This window comes from Balaenoptera acutorostrata, chromosome 10 (assembly GCF_949987535.1).
Source record: "Balaenoptera acutorostrata chromosome 10, mBalAcu1.1, whole genome shotgun sequence".
NCBI lineage: Eukaryota > Metazoa > Chordata > Mammalia > Artiodactyla > Balaenopteridae > Balaenoptera > Balaenoptera acutorostrata.
Genome location: NC_080073.1, coordinates 48,366,240 through 48,385,707, shown reverse-complemented (window position 1 = coordinate 48,385,707; position 19,468 = coordinate 48,366,240). Strand labels below are relative to the sequence as shown.

Below are 19,468 nucleotides of genomic sequence, written 5' to 3'. Positions count from 1 at the left end.
CCTAGAGCCCGTGCTCTGCAACAAGAGAAGCCACCGCAATGAGAAGCCCGCGCACTGCAACGAAGAGTAGCCCCCGCTCACTGCAACCAGAGAAAAGCCTGCTCGCAGCAACAAAGACCCAGTGCAGCCAAGAATAAAGTTAAATTAAATTAAAAAAAAAAAAAAGAAAATGCTGACTTTATAAAACACAACTAATATCTGCTTTGGGAGGCGGATAAGAAGAACAACTGATTAAATGTGGAACACAGATATTATGTTAAACTAATTTAATGTAAGTTGGAGGGAGGTAATTGGAGTTAGAACAATTAAGTTCCAATGAGGGATGGAAGAGATGTTGATTAACTTCAGGCTTTTAGCATAAATGTACATATTAAAACTTAAAGGCTAGCTTATAATAGGATAGAAATAGGGTGCATTACTTCCAGGCCAGAAGTGGCTGAAATAATGGAATTTAAAAAGATAATCCAAGGTGGTTGCAGTAGAGAAAAAACAAATTTAAACATAGTGGTAATCATAAATGTAACAGGAGTCAATTCTAGGATCAAAGACAGTGTTAGATTGAGTTGGGATAAAAAAAGATACAGACAGATTTAAAATAAAAGTTGGAAAAAGATAAACTGGGAAAATACTACAAGAAATGTCATATAGCTATGTTAGTGTCACATAAAGTAGACTTTCTGGCAGAGAGCAAACAAATAAATGTAGGGGGTTACTATGTAGTAAGAAAAGTTTTATTGGAATGTGTAAAAAATTTCTATAACCCAAAGGAAAAGCAGCCCAGCAGAAAAATGGGAATGGAGGCGAACAGGCAGTTCTCAGAAGGGGCTGATGAACACAAGCATGATTGTTCTCACAAGCAGTCAGGAAATGTGGATCAAAACCGTGATGTACGATTTCACCCTGACCAGGTGCGCACGTATCAGGGGCTGACGGCGTGGCTCAGTGGGGCTGGAGTCTGTTGGGCACATAAATTGGTGCATCCACTTGGGAGAACAGTGTGACTGTATCTGGTGAGTTGGAGATGCTCATCCTTATGTCCCATATCTAACGTGTGGCTGTATTCCCTAGAGAAATGCACGCTCATGAGCACCAGAAAACACGCAGAAGAGGATTCGGGAGGATTCACAGTGGCAGTGCTTAAGTCAGCAAGTGTTGTAAATGACCTAAAGGTCCAACAGGAGGATGGACACTTAGGTTGTGGTCAGGCCATGCAGTGGACTGTTCTGTAGCACCGAGAATAAAGGTCACAGAGCATGTAAAGGGCATGTACTCTAGAGCCAGGCTGCCTGGTTTCAAAACCTGGTTTTGACACTTAACAAGTAACTTGGGTAGAGTTATCCTCTTGTGTGAAAGAAGTTCAAAGATAAATGTAGGCACGTTTAAGATTCTTTTCTGCCTCTTGTATGTATGTGCCATTCCACCGTTGCCTGCCCACACACGTGTGTGTGTGTGTGTGTGTGTGTGTGTGTGTGTCTGTCTATCTCGTGCTCTAGCCCTCCGCTTCGCCCACCCCCTCACCTCCATTTAGGTTCCCTTGATCCCCCCACCACGGGCCGTCCTCACTGGTCTTGGGAAGATGGTGAAGATGCTCCTGCGTGGATCGGGGGAGGTGGAGTCATAAACTTGGATACAGGCACTGTGGCAGGGAGCCCTCACCTTCAGGACCCTTGGCTCCTCTGGAGGAACCTGCGGGCGCAGCAGGTGCTCAGCTGACGGCAGGACCCCCTGAGGGGGCAGGGCTAGGGGAGCCTGAAGCAGGGCCTCCCGGGAAGAAAGCCTGGTCACTGTGTGTGGGGGGGGCTGCCCCTCCTTTCTGGGCAGACCTGGAGCCTGGACCATGAGGGAGAAGGCTGGGCTCGCCTCGCGCGGCAACCTCTCGGGCGTGGCAGCTCCTGGGGGGTGCACTGGTGCAAGGGGCCTGAGGTGGATGTGGTGGTGGCTGGCATTGCATTCTCACCACTCTACAGTGTAGGTGGGCTGCGCCCACAGGGAGGCGGGGGCTGCCGAGGGGCCTCCAGGAGCCAGGGGCAGGGTGCAGTGGCCTACTGGCTACTGGGGTCCGTGCTACCTCTGGGAGATGTTGGCTGAGCTAGATGCACCCCAAGGCCAGAGCTCGGGGGACCCCAGGGGAGGCGTGGCCCCTCTAGCTCCAAACCCTCCCACCAAGGCTCTGCCTCACCTCTTCATCCCTCTTCCTCTCCCCACTGGATTTTCCCCTTGTCTCCCCAGTGCAAGTTGGGTACATCCAGAGTCAGCTGGCCTGGGAAATAGACCTCAAGTGTCAAAGCCCATCATTTAGGTTCATCCCGCTCCTGGAATGTGGGTTCTGAGTGGAATCTGCATGTGTTCTTTCTTTTGGTGGTGGTGCGTGTCCAGGAGCGGGGTTTCTCTGTTCTGCCTGGACTGGGGGCATCTTTCTGCCGAGGTGTAGGCCCCTTGGAACGTAAGGACGGCCTGCTGGGGACACTGACGCTGGTAGACCTGGTTCCTTCGGAGGCTGCCGGTTGGGCTGGCTGGTGCTCAGGGTAGAGTGAGCCCCTCGCCCCGGCGTGTGGGGGGAGGGTCCCCACAGGGCTCTGAGGCGGCGCGTGAGAGGGGGCACAGCTTCCTCGCCTGCCGGGATGCGTGAGTGGGCTGGGGTCGGGGAGCCTTCTCTGCAAGGGGCCCCGGCTCTGTGAGTGTGGGCAGGAACCCTGTGTCTGTTAAAAGGTGGAGGAGGCGGCCTTGTGGTTGGAGTGTTGCCAGAGGCTATAAATAGCTGAGTGTGTGCAGAAGCAGAGTGCCAGGGAGGAGGGGGAATCCCTCTCCAGCTGGCAGCAGAGGCTGGGTGTGGTGAGGGGGGGCATGGAGTCTCCCAGTCTCCCCTGGTCCCCCTGGGGCTCTGAATGCAAAGCTTTTGCAGGTTGGGTGTGCACACTCCCAGCCTGACAGGGCAGGGGGCTTGTGCTGTGACGAAATGGCATAGGCAGCAGGGGGGGTCAGGCTCGAATATAACAGCGAACGTGCCAGGCATTGTGCTAACCAGCATTAAAATGCATTAACTCATCTCGCTCTTGGAACAGCCAAGGAAGTAGGTTCTGTTATCATCCCCTTTTCATGAGTGGGGAAACGGAGGCACGGGGTGGCTGGATCACTTGCCAGTAAGCATCAGAACCAGGACTTGAATGGGGTCAAGGGCGCCTTTTGTTTTCAGTTGGTCTGTAGGAGGATCTTGTCAGGTGGGGGTCCAGTGTCATCCTGAACCCTTGGGTCCTACCTGGAGCCTTGAGATTTGGACTTCCCAGCCCTGACCACCTGGGTCCTGGCCACACGGTAGTGGCCAGAGGGGTCTCTGCCTGATCAGCAGCTTGGAGAGAGGAGCTGGGCCAGCCTTGGGCCATTCCTGATGTCTGGTGGCCTCTCTTGTTCGGGCTCCTTGCCTTATACAGGAGGTGGGGGCTTGTTGTCTGAGCGGAGATGGAAGCTCCCCTGAGGACCCTAGGGCTTGGGCTGCAGGCTGAGGCCATCCCTTCTGTTTTCCCCTCTCTTCAGAATCCTGCTCTAGCCAGGAGATAACTCTGTCCTTCTGTCTGACCGTTGGTCCTTCCTTCCTTCCATACATCCATCCTTCTATCCGGTCTGTGTCTGGAACTGGTTCTAGCACTCAAGACAGTCAAGGCTTCTGCAGTTAAAGCATCAGCTTTGCAGTCCTGTGGGGGAAGCCTGACATTTAAAAAGCAGTTGTCAAGCACATTTGTAATGATTTGCCTCTTTCTTTCTTTCTTTTTTTTTAATTATTTCTTTTTTTAATTTTTGGCCGTGTTGGGTCTTCGTTGCTGCGTGTGGGCTGTCTCTAGCTGCGGCGAGCAGGGGCTACTCTTCGTTGCGCTGCGCGGGCTTCTCATCACGGTGGTCTCTCCCGTTGGGGAGCATGGTCTCCAGGTGCACAGACTTCAGCAGTTGTGGCACGCAGGCTCAGCAGTTGTGGCTCGCGGCTCTACAGTGCAGGCTCAGTAGTTGTGGCACATGGGCTTAGTTACTCAGCGGCATGTGGGATCTTCCCAGACCAGGGATCGAACCCGTGTCCCCTGCATTGGCAGGCAGATTCCCAACCACTGCGCCACCAGGGAAGTCCCTGTTTTGTTTCTTACATGAGTGTTCGTTATGTTATTTTCTCTGGGGAGTTATCTTTGGTTACATTATTTTTATACTTTTTGAATGTCTGAAATAATCCTTTAGGCAATTAGTCAAGGGCGATAAATTAGGTAATGGAGGAAGCACAAAGGCCTGTGGAAGTAGAAAGAGAAGAGCCAAAATATAAAGGAGAAAGTTGGGAGCATCTTGCAGCCAGAGGTGGTAACTTGTGCTAAGCCCAGAAGCCCAGCTTGGGGGTCTGCCCCACAGGTCAGGTCTCCCGGGACCCCCACTGAAATTGCTGCTATGGATGCAGTGGGCCCCCTGTGCACTCTGGACTGGGGGCTTTGAGAGCACAGCCACCAAATGCTGCTGCAGGTGGGCAGGAGCCTGTGGGTATTGTCAGCACCAGCCTAGGCCCTGCCACTGGTGCTCACTTAGCCTTTGGTCTCCGAGATCCGCCCCATCCTCTCAGCCCTGCCTCTCACTAGTGGAGCTGCTCTGAGACAAGGCAGAGACAGCGGCAGGAAGCTGCCCTCCTATTTTCTCAGACGTGGTCCCTGAGGTCTGCATCAGAACCACCCGAGACAGAGGGGGATGGTTAAAAACATAGATCCAGGGACTTCCCTAGTGGCGCAGTGGTTAAGACTCCGCGCTCCCAATGCAGGGGGCCCGGGTTCGATCCTTGGTCAGGGAACTAGATCCCACATGCATGCCGCAACTAAGGGTTCACATGCCACAGCTAAGGAGCCTGCCTGCCGCAACTAAGACCTGGTGCAACCAAATAAATAAATTAAATGAATAAAATTTTAAAAAAAACAAAAAATAAAAAATGTAGATCCTGCCCCCACTCCAAATGGATGGGTCTGGGCAGGGCCCAGGAATATGCATTCTTTAAACAAATTTATTTGGTTGGGCGGGGTCTTAGTTGCGGCAGGCAGGCTCCTTAGTTGCAGCACGTGGGCTCCTTAGTTGTGGCATGTGAACTCTTGGTTGCGGCATGCATGTGGGATCTGGTTCCCCGACCAGGGATCGAACCAGGGCCCCCTGCACTGGGAGCACGGAGTCTCAGCCACTGCGCCACCAGGGACATCCCAGGGATGTGCATTTTTAGCACCACCCTCCCGCCCCACCCGGACGACACAGTGATTCTGACCATGCCCTGGGGTTTTGAGGGTCCCTCCATTCATTGCTGCTGCTGCAGGGAAGCAGCCCCCCTCCCACCCAGGAGCCCCCCACTGTGCATCTGGCTGTCAGTCTGGCACCCTGCCTCCCTCGTGGGCCTGGGGCTACTCGGCAGCAGCTCTCTCCCCCGGGCACAGGTTCCGGGCGCGGCGAGGCCGAGACGCGGGAGTGCATCTACTACAACGCCAACTGGGAGCTGGAGCGCACCAACCAGAGCGGCCTGGAGCGCTGCGAGGGCGAGCAGGACAAGCGGCTGCACTGCTACGCCTCCTGGCGCAACAGCTCAGGCACCATCGAGCTCGTCAAGAAGGGCTGCTGGCTGGACGACTTCAACTGCTACGACAGGTGCCAGTGCCGCTGGGGCTGGGTGTCTGGAGCCAAGGCGGGGACACACGGGCTCTCGTGGCAGCCTGGGCGAGCAGGGGTGGTGCTGGGTCCCTGCCCCCGTTGCGAGGTCCCCAGGAGGGCTCTGGGTGCACGTCCACCCTCTGTTGTCCCTCCTGACCCTGGGTCCCGCTTTAGGGGAAGTGGGCTCACGCTCTCCCCCCGCCCCCCGCCTGGTTCCCTGTGGGGTTCTCTGTGGGGAGGGGTTTGGCTGGGCCGCCCCAGAGAGTCTGTCCCTCACCTGAGGAGCGGATGGGAAACTGTTCCTCCAGGCAGGAGTGCGTGGCCACCGAGGAGAACCCCCAGGTGTACTTCTGCTGCTGTGAAGGCAACTTCTGCAACGAGCGCTTCACCCACCTGCCCGAGGCGGGCGGCCCAGAAGGTGAGGGGGGGAGCGATGTGGGCCGGCCTTGGCCCCCCACCGACCGCTCGGCTCCTCCGTGGGGTGGGGATTAGCCGCAGGGCTCTCTGGTCTGGCCCTGGAGGTGTGCGGGTAGGCGGGCTGTGTGACGCCGGGCTCCGTGTGTCCCCCAGTCACGTACGAGCCACCCCCGACAGCCCCTACCCTGCTCACTGTGCTGGCCTACTCGCTGCTGCCCATCGGGGGCCTCTCCCTCATTGTCCTGCTGGCCTTCTGGATGTACCGGCATCGCAAGCCCCCCTATGGCCACGTGGACATCCATGAGGTGAGATGGGGCTGGCTTGGGGCCGGGCAGGGTAGAGGTGGGGAGGCCAGGCCAGATCCTCTTAAGCCCTCGATCCCCCCAGGACCCTGGACCTCCACCCCCATCCCCTCTGGTGGGCCTGAAGCCACTGCAGCTGCTGGAGATCAAGGCTCGGGGGCGCTTTGGCTGTGTTTGGAAGGCACAGCTCATGAACGACTTTGTGGCTGTCAAGATCTTCCCACTCCAGGTGCGTGTGTGCCTGCGGGGCCCAAGATGTCTGCCCCAGGGCAGTCCACGTCTTGTACAGCTGGGATGAGAGAGGAGTGGGCCCCATTGGGGGTGGTGACGTTCACCGTGGGCCTAGGGGCGGGCTTTGCAAAACTTTGATTTGCAAAACCTCAATCCAGTCTGGTTTTCAGGGTTTTGTTTTGACATCGGGTTCTGCTTAGAGGCCCTAGACACCAGGCTACCCCGAGCAGTTGCCTGGGACACTTGGCAAAGCCAGTCCTGCTCTGCTTCTCACTGGTGGGTGGTCCTGGGCTCCTCACTTCTGTCTCTGGACCTCAGTGGCCCCCTTTGTAAATCAGGTGCTGGCCTTAGTGATCTCAGGGGTCACTGTTGGTCTGTGGTCCTGGGCCCGGCTCAGTCCTGCTCCACCTCCCTTACGGGGGCTGAGGTTGGGGGTAGTGGGAAGCTGCAGGGTGGCGTGGCTGCGGTGGGGTTCAGCCGCATCCCTGCCTCAGGACAAGCAGTCATGGCAGAGTGAACGGGAGATCTTCAGCACACCTGGCATGAAGCATGAGAACCTGCTGCAGTTCATTGCCGCTGAGAAGCGAGGCTCAAACCTGGAGGTGGAGCTGTGGCTCATCACGGCCTTCCACGACAAGGTGAGCCACACCCTGTGGACCCTGCTCCCACGGGAGGTGACCGTGGGCCCCACTGGCCTTCCCCCGAGGTCACCCTTCATGGGTGTGGACATGAGGGTCTGCAATAAGAACCCCTCGCCCTGGGATCAGTTCTTACGAATGGGAGTAGTGACTTCATGATTATCACTCTCTGACGACACCCCCTTCCCAACCCCTCCTGGCCTCATGAATTCCAGCATCCCGGGGTCGGGGGTGGGAAGCCCAGCCAGTGGTCCATGGAGATGGCCCTCCCGGGGCTGGGCTGGATCCTGTCCTCCTGTGCCCAGAGTCTGTCTGTTCCCTCTAGGGCTCCCTCACGGATTACCTCAAGGGGAACATCATCACATGGAATGAACTGTGTCACGTGGCAGAGACAATGTCAAGAGGCCTCTCATACCTACACGAGGACGTGCCCTGGTGCCGTGGCGAGGGCCACAAACCGTCTATTGCCCACAGGTACCTGGGTTAGCAGTTGCCCTCTCTGCGCTTGACCTGGAGCTGCAGAGAGGGTTGGAGGGTGAGAGCAGGGCCTGGGGGTCGCAGTTTCATAAACGTGGTTAGCTGCTCTGTGGTATGTCAGAGGCAACCGCACAAAACCCTGTGCCCACCTGACTTCCCCTGCCTTCTGCCGGCGTCCCCTGCAGGCTGTGGCCTCGCAAGTCAGTTCTCTGGTGCCCTCCAGTGGCCTCAGGAGGCAGTGCCGACTGCTGACTAACTTTGGAGAGTTGGTTTAGCAGGTCTCAAACTTTATGGTTAGGATCCCTTTACACTCTTGTGGGTTATGTCTGTTGATATTTGCTGTATTAGAGCACACATATTCCATTAACTGTCAGAGTGATGACAGGTGTGTGTAGCCTCTGGAAAACTCTATACTCTTGGGAGAATGAGCTTAAAAAAAGGCAAATAACAGATTATTATGAAAAGAATGCTGACCTTGCAGATCCCCTGAAACAGTCTCGGAGATTCACTGGGGTCCTTGGATGGCGCTTTGAGGGCCACTGTGCTACCTCCTCGTCACAGTGGCAGGCACAGCTCTAAGCACTTAGAAACACCAAGTCATTTCAGCCTCATTACTGCCCTGCGAGATAGGTACTGTTTTTCCCTGCCCCTCTTACAGGTGAAGGAACAGTGGCGCAGAGAAGTAGACCTAGTGTAGTGTGGTTCTGTGGCTGTGAGGGAGGGAGTGAGCCTCGAATTCCAGGGTTCAAAGCTGAAGGGCCCCGATGGTAATAACATGAATGACATAGGAGGTTGACTGTATGAAATTGCCATTGTTGTAGGTCAAAAACGGTTGAATGTCGACTCTTCCGTATGGTTCCACCTAACGGTAGTGCATAGTAAGTGTGCCAGGGGTGGCCCTAAACATTCGTGCATCGGTTTAGCCCTCACGGCAAGGCTGAGACAAGCGCGGGGAGACTGAGGACCTGCTAGGGAGGGGCCGGGCCAAACACAGCCTCAGCACCCGCGCCGCTGCTCCCGTAGTGGCTCGAGCCTCGGGGGCCTGCTCGGAACCCAGGCCAGTTCACTGAAACTTCTCTTTTCACTCACATCCCAAATAGTGTAAATTCTTCCCAGAAAACTCGCATCCCTGGCTGCTATGCGCCCTCCTCAAGCCCTCTGAGAACGTGAGGGCTGACCTTCGATGCTGGGCACCGGGCTGGGGTCAGTGTTGCAGCTCTGGCGGGAGTGCAGTTCTGGATTCTCACACCAGTGGAGGGAGGGTCCTAAAGCTGCCTGCCCGTGTGGCTTCATGGAACTCCACCCTGGCGCAGACCCTGCTCCCCACGGGTGGGATGGCCTGGCCTGGGGTCTCTGGGAGTCAAGGTGGGAGGCCAGGAGCAGGGTCAGTTGGACCACATGTTCGACTCTGTCTCAGTCCACTGTCTCCGCAGGGACTTTAAGAGCAAGAATGTATTGCTGAAGAGTGACCTCACGGCCGTGCTGGCTGACTTCGGCCTGGCTGTTCGGTTTGAGCCAGGGAAACCTCCGGGGGACACTCATGGGCAGGTGACGAGCCTCAGGGGGTGCAAGACATGGGGGCACAGGGGTGGACGCTGCCTTTCTGGTGCTCAGCTGGCAGGGGGCAGGGGTTGCCCCGCGAGCTCACGGCTGTCTGAGAACTCCAGGAGCAATGCTTTCGTTTCACCAGTGGGGAGAGCGAGGCCTGGAGGGTGGCGTGGTTTCCCGGGCCAGCCAGTGAGAAACAGATTTCCTTTCTTCTTTCAGTTGTAATTATTAAACAAGATAAAAATAAGATAAATAAGAGTATACTAAGAATCCAAACCAGAAACCTAGAAAAAGTAACCTAAGGTTTAGCCTAAGCAAATCATCCTAAAACAACGGCTATTACTATTTTTAAGTATTCTCCCCCTTTTGCTTTTGGCGTGCATCTCAGTGAAGTACACATCATCTGTGTAGCCCCTCGTGGTGCTGATGGAGGCAGCAGTTCATGGTAGATTACTGCTGTCTCGAATGACACTTTACAGTAGTCATTACTTCATGACCCCGGGGCCCCCCGGGGATGTGGTGCGTCTGGGACGGCCGTCATTGTTGATGGCCCTGCTGTGCACACGGCTGTAGCTCCTGTGTCCAGCTGTGAGTGCATTTGTGCATGGTCGGTGACCGCAGACCCTCCCCTGTCCCCGTGCAGGTGGGCACACGGCGGTACATGGCCCCTGAGGTGCTTGAGGGAGCCATCAACTTCCAGAGAGACGCCTTTTTGCGCATCGACATGTACGCCATGGGCCTGGTGCTGTGGGAGCTCGTGTCCCGCTGCAAAGCTGCCGATGGTGAGCGGGACGGGAGCCCTGAGCATTCTGGGTGTGGGGGGGGTGGGGCTGGGCGCTAGGGTGACCCCGCCGGGCTCTCTCTCTGCCCCCAGGACCTGTGGACGAGTACATGCTGCCTTTTGAGGAAGAGATTGGCCAGCACCCGTCACTGGAGGAGCTGCAGGAGGTGGTCGTGCACAAGAAGATGCGGCCTGCCATCAAGGATCACTGGCTGAAACACCCGGTGAGGGGCCTGGGGGGCAGAGAGGGCAGCCCCTCCCGTGTGTGGCAGGGTCAGAGAGGGGGCTCAGGCAGCGGGACAGCCCCTCCGCCCCTGCCTGGCCAGAGGCCACTTAGTGCAGTGCCTCCCTTCCACCAGAGGAGCGTCTGGGGAGGTTAGTGCTTTGCCAGGAGGCGGCTCTGGTTTTGGCCGCAGAGAGCGATGGGGCCTGACAGCTCCGTCAGAGCCCTGGTTGCCCCCGTGAAGCACTGGTGCAGTGGAGCCCACTGGCCCTGGGCCTGACGCATGTGGGTTGGAATCCTGGATCTGCCGGTCAGTAGCTGGGTGACTTCCGGCAAATTGCTTTATTTCTCTGAGCCTTTGTCTCCTCAGGGTAGTAATAGGTTGAAGGAGTTACTGTACATCACCGGGCAGGACACCTATCACATAAGTGCTTAATATGGCTTAGCTCTGTGGCATCTGGGCCCCTCCAGTCTGGAGCTACTGTACAAAAGACCCCAGCTGTGTAAATCATTACCTTTCTTGGAAGGATATTTGCCTCCAGCTCCATTGAGTCCTTCCCCCTGCTACCCCAGGGTTAATTCAGAAGAGGGACATCCTTGGGGCCAGTGGGAGCTAGCACTTTCACCATATGGTCTGGGGTCGAGCTGCGGAGGCCAAGTTCAGCTGCCATGCTGCTCCCTGGAGCCCAGAGCTGCAAATGGAGAAAACTTAGGCATCAGGAGAGGGAAGCTGGGCCAGGAACTTACCTTCTGCCTCAGACCTCCTCAGTCTCCCAGGGCAGAGAAACTGGGGTTGCCAGTCCAATTCCCTGATGAGGAGCAGATCCAGAGAGGTCTGAGTGTGTCCTGGTGCTGAGCAGGCCGGATTGCTCCTGGGTGTGGGCATTTTGCCCATCCTGCTGCCTTTCCCAGCTCCACACAGTTGGTTCCAGCACAGGGTGTCACGCCACGTTCCCTGGACTCCGGGGAGGTGTCCAGGGCTGTGGGGGACAGGGTGGGATGAAGCCTTCCTCTTTTCCCACTGTGACTGCACTTTGGGCCCTTACGTGGTTTGGGCTTGGCCTAATAAGATTTCGTTTGAATATCACTGCTCCGCGGCAGCAGCCAGGTCTGCCCCCGGAGAGCCCTGGGTTCCCCTGCTTCCTACGTTGAGGTTCAGTGGACCCTTCGTCCGCGCTGTGGAGGAGGCCCGTGGCCTCAGGCTGGTGACTGTCGGGAGGGGAGTTTCCCTCAGACCCCTGCACATGGGCTCGTGGCTCTCCCCGGTCCTCAGGAACATCGTCAGGTTTGCTTGTCCTCAGTGAGGGCCACCAGCAAGGGCATCTGTTTCCTCTCTCCCGCTGGTGTGCAGGGCCTGGCCCAGCTCTGCGTGACCATCGAGGAGTGCTGGGACCACGATGCAGAGGCTCGTCTGTCCGCGGGCTGCGTGGAGGAGCGGGTGTCCCTGATCCGGAGGTCTGTCAATGGCACTACCTCGGACTGTCTTGTCTCCCTGGTGACCTCTGTCACCAATGTGGACCTGCCCCCGAAGGAGTCGAGCATCTAAGCCCAGGACATGAGTGGATCTCCAGACTCAGTGGATCTGAAGAGGAAAGGAAAAAAAAAAGTTGTGTTTTGTTTTGGAAATCCCATAATACCAACAAACACGTAAAATGCAGCTGCTATTTTACCTTGACTTTTTATTATTATTATAATTATTATTATTATTATTATTAATATTATTTTTTGGATTGGATCAGTTTTTACCAGCACATTGCTCTACTGTATCGCAAACAGCGGACACGTCAGCAGGCGCTGAGGTGCTGAGCTGTGAATGCAGAACCAGCGCCGTGCTGAGCAGCCTCGGCCACCTCCCGCCCTTCGGGGTTCATTTGTCCCCCTTTCTCTTTGTTTGTTGTCTCAGAATCTGTGACACAAAGAAACCCATCTCCTGTCTTAGGAAACTTAATGCTGCAAACTCTACCTAGAGGAACCTTTGAAGACTGTTACATAAGAACACATCTTCCTCAAAAGAGGAGTTTCCCTCTGCCCTCGTCCTCCACCCCACCCCCACCCCCCGCCTTTTACTGTGTTTTTCTCCCTTTTTAGACAGTGAGTTTAAGAAACAGCAGATGTGTCTTTCACGGATTAACGGGTGTTGTCCTGACCGAGGAAAAACTGGGCTGAGGATGAGGATGGTTTGGACCGGAGTTGGAGGGGAGGACAGAGCTGGGGGTGGGGTTTGGTGCAGAGCTACACTGGACCCGGGCATATTCGGAGCAACATCCTTTGCTATGAGACTACTTCTCAGGTAACCAGGAATCGAGGGGAAGGAGTGTGTGGAGGCCAAGCATTAACGGCAAGAGCAGGGTTTGGAGAAAGTCTGAAATCAGGTGTGGCTCTGACCCGTCTGTTGGCCCTGACCAGTTTTTTCCACTCACTTGGGCTTGGGCATAGGACAAAACATTTTTTCTGCCCTGATTTTAAGGTTAGGTAAGGGTATAAATCATCACGGTTTAGTGAGTACATTCTTCGTAAGACATGATACTGTAAATATCTTTAATGGAGGAAAAGTTGAAATATGTACATTGCTTCCTCCTGGAGCAGTTCAGGGAAATGGCCACAGGGGGCGCTCTGCACAGTCAGGGCGGGAGAGTTTCCTGGGTTGGGCCTGCCAAGGCCTGCCCCTCCGGAGACCCCCCGAGTCCTGCAGTGCTGGCTCTGCCCTGTGTGGTGACGTTATTGTCCCTTTCTGTGGCTCGTGAACACAGCTTTCTCCAGACCCTTTAAAGAGGTGCATATTCAAAAAACCGTTTCTCTGTTTTGCCATAACCGTGCTCTCGTCAGTGAATGTTCCTAATGCTGCTGTTTCAACATTTGAATTTTTTTAATTTATGAAACATGCAAATTTTTTAAAAAAACAAAACACACACATCCACATATACACACACGCTTTGCTATGTGGCTTCCGAGGTTTAAATTTTGAAGAGTAAGAGAATTAAAACTTCACGACCACAGACCACCTCAAACCAGAAATACCTCAGAATTTTCTACTTGTGTAAGTTTTATTATATATTTTATTAGTTGTGTTGTCTTGTAGTAAGTATATTTTAATGTAAGTTGGCTTTTATGACAAGAAAGTTTAAAAGAAATAGAGAAAAAGAAAAAAAGTTGTGAGTCTTCTAGGGAGTGCTACCGTTTTTCTTTGATAACGCCCCCTTGTAAATAATTGTCATCAGCTGTAGGTTGGCTGTCTGGGCCGAGTCTGGGCATTCATCACTCTTATTTGTGAAGGCTTTTCCTTCCCGTTTCTTTAGACCATTTTATTTAAAAACTGGATCTCTTCACCTTGCGGGTAGGCGAGTTGGTGGGCGATGGGGAGAGGTTGACTGGGGTGAGAAGGGGAGGGGGGAGCCTCCTCCTGAGCTATTTGGAGGTTCAAGTGTTTCCCTCGACTTGATTGGTCATTGTTCAGGATGACAGGTGACCCCACTTTAACTTGGCAAAACTGTAGCCTTTAGACCCACGTGAGGTAATTTTACTCGAGACTTAATTTCTTAAGCACATTGGCAGCAGTGATAGCGGAATTGATCTGTAGGCCTCTGGGTCCACACTGCTCGGGGCCGGTCTGTGACAGCGCGGCTTGGTGGTGAGGGCTCAGCGCCCTGTGCCGCGGGGGTTCTGGGCCCCTGGGCCATGTCCTCCTCTGCGGGTTTGGGCACGGGGTGTGGTAGGAGGCGAGTTTGCTTCCCTCTCGGAGTTCAGTTTTTGCTTCATGGGTCAAAATGTGGGCTGGCCAAGGTGGCCACAGGGACAGGTTTTTGTTTTTGTTTTTTGGTAAGTTATTTGTCTTCTGACTTTTCCTTTTTAAGCTATTTTTTGCTGTGGTATTTTTCTTCCCTCGGAATAATTTTTAACAGAAAAACAGGCCTTACAGCAGTTGCTTTTCTTTTCCACTTATTTCTTTCAGAAGCTTTAAAATATTTATTGAAAAGTGCCATATCTGATTTCTCCAGCTTTCTCCTTAGGCAGTGCTGGGAGTCTCTATTTTTCAACCCTCAGAAGAAACAAATAAACCAGTAACAAATGTAGCTAATTTACCATAGGAATGATTAGATCCCTGATCCGAGCCCGTGTGGAACACTAAACCCCAGCCTCTGTTTGGTTTTAGATTTCCTCTGGGCAGTTTTCCTTTTGCGTGCTGGCTTGATTCTTCTGGGAGCACGTTTTGGCCCTGCTGTGGGACCTGCGGGGCAGGATGCAGGACGGACAGGGCAGGCCTTTTGTCTGGGGGCGCTCCCTCTTTGCTGACCCAGTGCTCAGCCACTGTCACTCCCTTTGGGGCCTTGGCACCCGAATGAAGTGTCCAGAGATGGCCCCGTGTGGTGTGGCCGGGCAGAGGGCTTCCGGCGGCCCCTTCCCCGCATGCTAGGCTGAGTGTCCCTGACTGCTCGTGGCCAGGAGAAGGTGGGCATCTCTCTCCCGGGCATGCTGCTGGGGCCTGGGTGGGTCTTCCGCCTCTGATAAAGTTACGTTTACTGTCATGTCTTCTTCTCCGGGGAGTCAACCATCCAGAGCTCTGATTTGTGTCAGTGGGGTTGGGGGCCTCTGCCTGTGCTCTTCTCCACCAAGATTTCTTGTAGCCTCCACTTCCGGCGAGCTCAGATCACTGCTACATTTTTTTCCCCCCGCCAAGCTCTGTGGAAGACCGGGGGGCAGGGAGTCTGGTATCGCTTTCCCTGCCTCATCCAGGGTGAGAGGGTGGCCAAGTCAGGGGACAGACGTGGCCCAGGCTCCCTGCCCCTTTCTTCCTAGTGTGCTGTCGTCCGGGCAGGCTTCTGGCTGCGGGGTGGACTTGTGGGGGGGAGAGTGTGTTCTGTTTGATCGCTGTGGGGAGATCTCCTGAGCCAGAGAGATCCAGGAGTGAGCACGGGAAGGAGGAGACACGTGGGGACAGAGGCCGCCATGCCACAGTGTCCTGCAGAGGACTCTTCATGACGGGCAGCCAGGGAAGGCCATGGATGTAATCGTTAGCTCATGCTGGGGCTGGCATAAGCTGGGCTTTCGCCTGGGGCTGTTGGTGCCTACCAGGAGTCCTTCTTTGGTTGATTACTTGGGGTGTGAGGGCTGAGAATGGACCCTTCTTAGGAGGAAGGGAGACCCAGCTGTGCATAAATGTGGTGAGCGCCTTCAGCCTGGTGTTCAGATGGCCTTCCTGTCCTGTTGGCTTTCAGTAGGTGCCCGGAGGGGTTAGTCCTGCTGGGGAGGCTTCCCCGTGTGTGCCAACTGCTTCTGACTCAGAATTCACTCTGTCTGTATGTGGTCGCATGTGTCCAGAACACGAAGGACCTTGTCCAGCCTCGAACATCCTCAGGATTCTTGAGCCCCCAGCTCACATGTTCTCAGCCAAGGGAAAGATCTGCCATCTCCAGGCCACTGAGGTGGTTCTTCCCCTGCCCCTAGGGGCCAGGCTCACCCTCCTGTCATGGCTTTCCTGTCATGCTTTAGGGAGCTGAGCAGGGGACCATGCAGTTCTGTGTCCCCTTTCTCTCCAGTTAGCCGCATTCTTGCTGGCTGCTGCCCTGGCCCTCTGCACTGGGTGCTTGGGTTGCATGTGTGTTTCCTTGGTGGCAAGCCCAGCCGTGTACTGCGGGTCCACCATGTGCTATGTGTGGCACAGAAAGCCCATCATGTGGCCCCTGTGCTCTGAGCCATGAGGGCAGGGAGGCAGCTGTTGCCTGCAGGGTGGGAGGACTAGATGACCCTCTTGCAGATGGAATTCTGCCTCTTTTTAGAATGCATTAGTTCCCAGCATCTGTTGGTAATACAAGGATTTGATGTTTTTTTAGTAGTAGTTCTTTAAGTAAGATTCCTGACAGTTAATTTGTAACCAGCAATTCACGTATGAATGTATCCCAGACCTTTAGGAGGCTTGGGGAAGTTTTAAAAGATGATTTTAGTTTTGTAGCAAAAAGAAATTGAAGTTTAAAACGCACCCTCTCCCTTGGAAATTAATTTATTTGACTCAGCCACACTTGACAAACAATTACAGTCGGCCCTCTGTATCCACGGGTTCCTCATTCGCGGGTTCAACCAACCTTGGATCAAAAATATTTTGGGGGAAAAAATAAGAGAAAGTTCCAAAAATCAAAACTTGACTTTGCCACCTACTGGCAACTCTTTACATAGTATTTACATTGTATTTACAACTATTTACATAGTATTTATATTGTGTTTGGTATTATAAGTAATCTAGAGGTGATTTCAACTATAGAGGAGGATCTGTGGAGGTTATATGCAAACGCTACACCATTTTATGTAAGAGGCCTCTGCCTCAGTGGATTTTGGATTCCCATCCCCCTGCCACACTCCTCCCCCATACGGAGGGACGACTGTAGTGGGTCCAGGAGACCTATACATTATCATCAAGTAAAAGTCCAAATTATCTAGTGGGATATTTTGAATATTCCTATTTTAAACTCATTTTGGGTCCACTGTAAACTTTGGTTTGGACAAGATTTTGAATTTAAAGGATTTACCACTATTTAAATTTTTACAATTTTTACTAAGCTTTTACATTTTTGTGACGGTATCTTCCAGGTATGAATGAAGCAGGACGTTTTGATTGTGGTACTCCATGTATCCCTGTAGTGCCAAAACCAGTGATATTTTATTTGCTCCTATGGCAGCTCGTAGCGATAACACAAGTGTTTTTTCCTCATGAATTAAAATGCATATTCTCTAAACGCCAGCATGTGGAGATGGGCCCTGTGCTGCCCTTTCTTCTCCAGGAGTGTCTTTGGATTGTCTGGGGCCTAGACAATTCTGAGAACTACTGCAAGCCAGCTACAGGACACTAAAGAAATATACACACGGACATGTGTGTATGCAGTGGATTCTACAAACGTGGTTTCTTCTGGACATCTACAGAAAAGCGTTTCATTCATTTGCGAAGTTTACATTTTTAAGCTGACAGTTATAAAAAATACAACTCATTAGCTAATGCTTTTCAGGCAGGTGAGGATGGGTTTTTTGCAAATGGATGAGTTCTGTCTTGAGTCCTGGGAATTTCTGCTGTCTGTTGGGCGTGGGCTCATTCCCCGATTCTCCGAATCATGTTTGCATTGGAATGTTGTTAGGTAGCATTGTAAATAAAAGTATAGGTTATATAATAGAGTTACAACACTTGAAATTTTACTTTAAAAGATCTATAGCACTACATATATATTTAGTTATATCACCTGACAGATTTCTTCTGCACAGTGTGGAGATTGCTTTATACCACAGATTATTTTTATAAAGTCTAGTGAGTTTCAAATAAGAATGATTTTCTAATCAGAGTAATGAGCTTTACCTTTCAAGATAAACATACACTGGAGTGTAAGTGGTGTGGCGCTGTCACTTAGTGCTCCTGCGGATTCTCGTTGATACACTGGCAGATTACAGACCATCTTTGGGTCTTGTTTGACCAAAACTCCGCTCGTGGCTGTCTGTGTGGGACAGTCTGTGCAGGACGGGGATGCTCAGCCCTGGTCCTTGCAGACCTGGAGGAGAGGGGCTGGGAGAGGCAAGAGGGGCCTGCAGTGTGCTTTACAGTCGTGCTTCCTCCTGAGGTTTCTTTTGAACAAAGGGTTCTGAGGTGAATAATTTGTTTGTAAGTTACTCTCATGGGTGTCGTAGTGTGAAGGTGTTTTGGGGAACAGAAATTGTATGGGTGCAGATTGGGGTGGGTTGGGACTAGAATAAGATTCAGGCTACAAACATGGGAAGAGAGGATTTGGTGATTGGAGAAATCTGCCAAACTGAATTATCTAGGACCAAATTATCCAGTTTTCAGGACAGAATTCCCAATGGAGTAATCATTCGGAAAGGGGGAGGGTGGCGTGTGGACATAGTGATCAGATTATACGGAGAGCTGCCAGACACACGTTATCTTCTCTGGGAGGGCTGTTTGGAGGCGAGAGGGGCGGCATTGGCTCGCCACTTTAGGCTAGCGAGTAACCCAGGAGCCTGTGGACGAGGCTCAGGATCCTGTACCAGCAGCGCATCTTTCCAGTATCTACAAGGTTCTCCTGCTCTTCCTACGACGGTCAGCATCACTGCCATAATCTGGAAGGCAGTCTTCATGTTAGCCTTTTGATTTTTTGGGTAGAAAGTGGATGGTTATTGGGTAAGCCTTCTTGATGGGGATGTATAGGAAGTATACATCATGTATACTCATCTATACTCAAGTATAGAGTCATATAGCTCATACTCTGTAGCCGTAATGGCTGAAGGCCTGTTCCCCAGCCCCTGCCTGCTGGCTTCAGCTGCTGCGTTCGGAGGTGTTCTGGTTGGGACAATATTGTCAGGAGAGTCCCTCATGTGTCATGTGAAACCAGCTGTGCTTTTATTCGGTCTGATCGAGAGTAAAGTTGTACGCCACCCCTTTTATACTTGAATGAATTGAGTTTCGGCAGATCCAGGAGCACTCTGGGAGCCAACCATCCGTCCTTTACCTGTTCCCCATCAAAGAACATTTCTCTGCTCTCCAGCTACGTGTCTTGGAATGTAATTCTGTTGTGCCTTTGTTTTTGTCACCTGCCTCCCCCCAAAAGCAACTGCTGTAAGCTTTTTTCTACTTGTCTTTTCTAGCCCGAAACCCCACCTTTTTCCTTTTTCCCGGCTGTATTTTCTGGATGCAGTTCTGTGCTCCAGGTGTGTTAAGAACCAGTTACCTCAGACCTTGTGTTGAACAGTGTCACCATCTGGGTCCTCTCGAAACTGCAGGCTTGTGACATACACACGCAGGAACCCTGCCGAGTATGGGTACTTATTTGTTTTAAAGTAAAACTCTTCCCAAGGATTGCAAAAGGGGCTTCTGGCAAGCTCTTCATGGCCCTGCGGTGGGATGGGTCTCGAGTGCCATCTGAAGGGTGCTTTCCGCGCTCAACTTTGAATTCTGCCATTTTCAGTATTCTGCTGTCTGAATAGGCAGAGTGATTCAACTGGTTGGCCTTGTACACAAATGAGTTCTGAAAATGAGCTCTTTGTAACACATTTCCAGTCACTAAAGCTCAAATGAAGAACATTCCCTTAAATGGCAGGATTGAAACCCCCCGGCCCCCTATCCACCACAGTGCATTTTGGGAAGATGTCTGTAGCATATGTTGCTGTGAAATTAGGCCTTGCGGGTTATGGCTGTTTGTCATTTTGATGTATTTTAAATAAATATATATATATATTT

At 52.8% G+C, this 19,468-nt stretch overlaps 1 protein-coding gene across 3 annotated transcripts in view; it reads left to right on the top strand.

Moving 5' to 3' along the window:
- The window catches only part of ACVR2B (activin A receptor type 2B), a 32,312-nt gene extending 12,844 nt beyond the window's left edge, over positions 1-19,468 (top strand). For 2 of the 3 annotated variants that reach the window (XM_007191461.2, XM_057555164.1), the window contains exons 2-11: positions 5,436-5,643; positions 5,955-6,064; positions 6,217-6,368; positions 6,451-6,594; positions 7,091-7,234; positions 7,560-7,708; positions 9,145-9,259; positions 9,903-10,041; positions 10,134-10,264; positions 11,615-19,468. In XM_007191461.2, coding sequence (XP_007191523.2) covers positions 5,436-5,643; positions 5,955-6,064; positions 6,217-6,368; positions 6,451-6,594; positions 7,091-7,234; positions 7,560-7,708; positions 9,145-9,259; positions 9,903-10,041; positions 10,134-10,264; positions 11,615-11,809 — 1,487 coding nt within the window. In that variant the 3' untranslated portion in view covers positions 11,810-19,468. The remainder of the gene's footprint in view (positions 1-5,435; positions 5,644-5,954; positions 6,065-6,216; positions 6,369-6,450; positions 6,595-7,090; positions 7,235-7,559; positions 7,709-9,144; positions 9,260-9,902; positions 10,042-10,133; positions 10,265-11,614) is intronic. The other variant, XM_057555165.1, reaches the window with a different exon arrangement.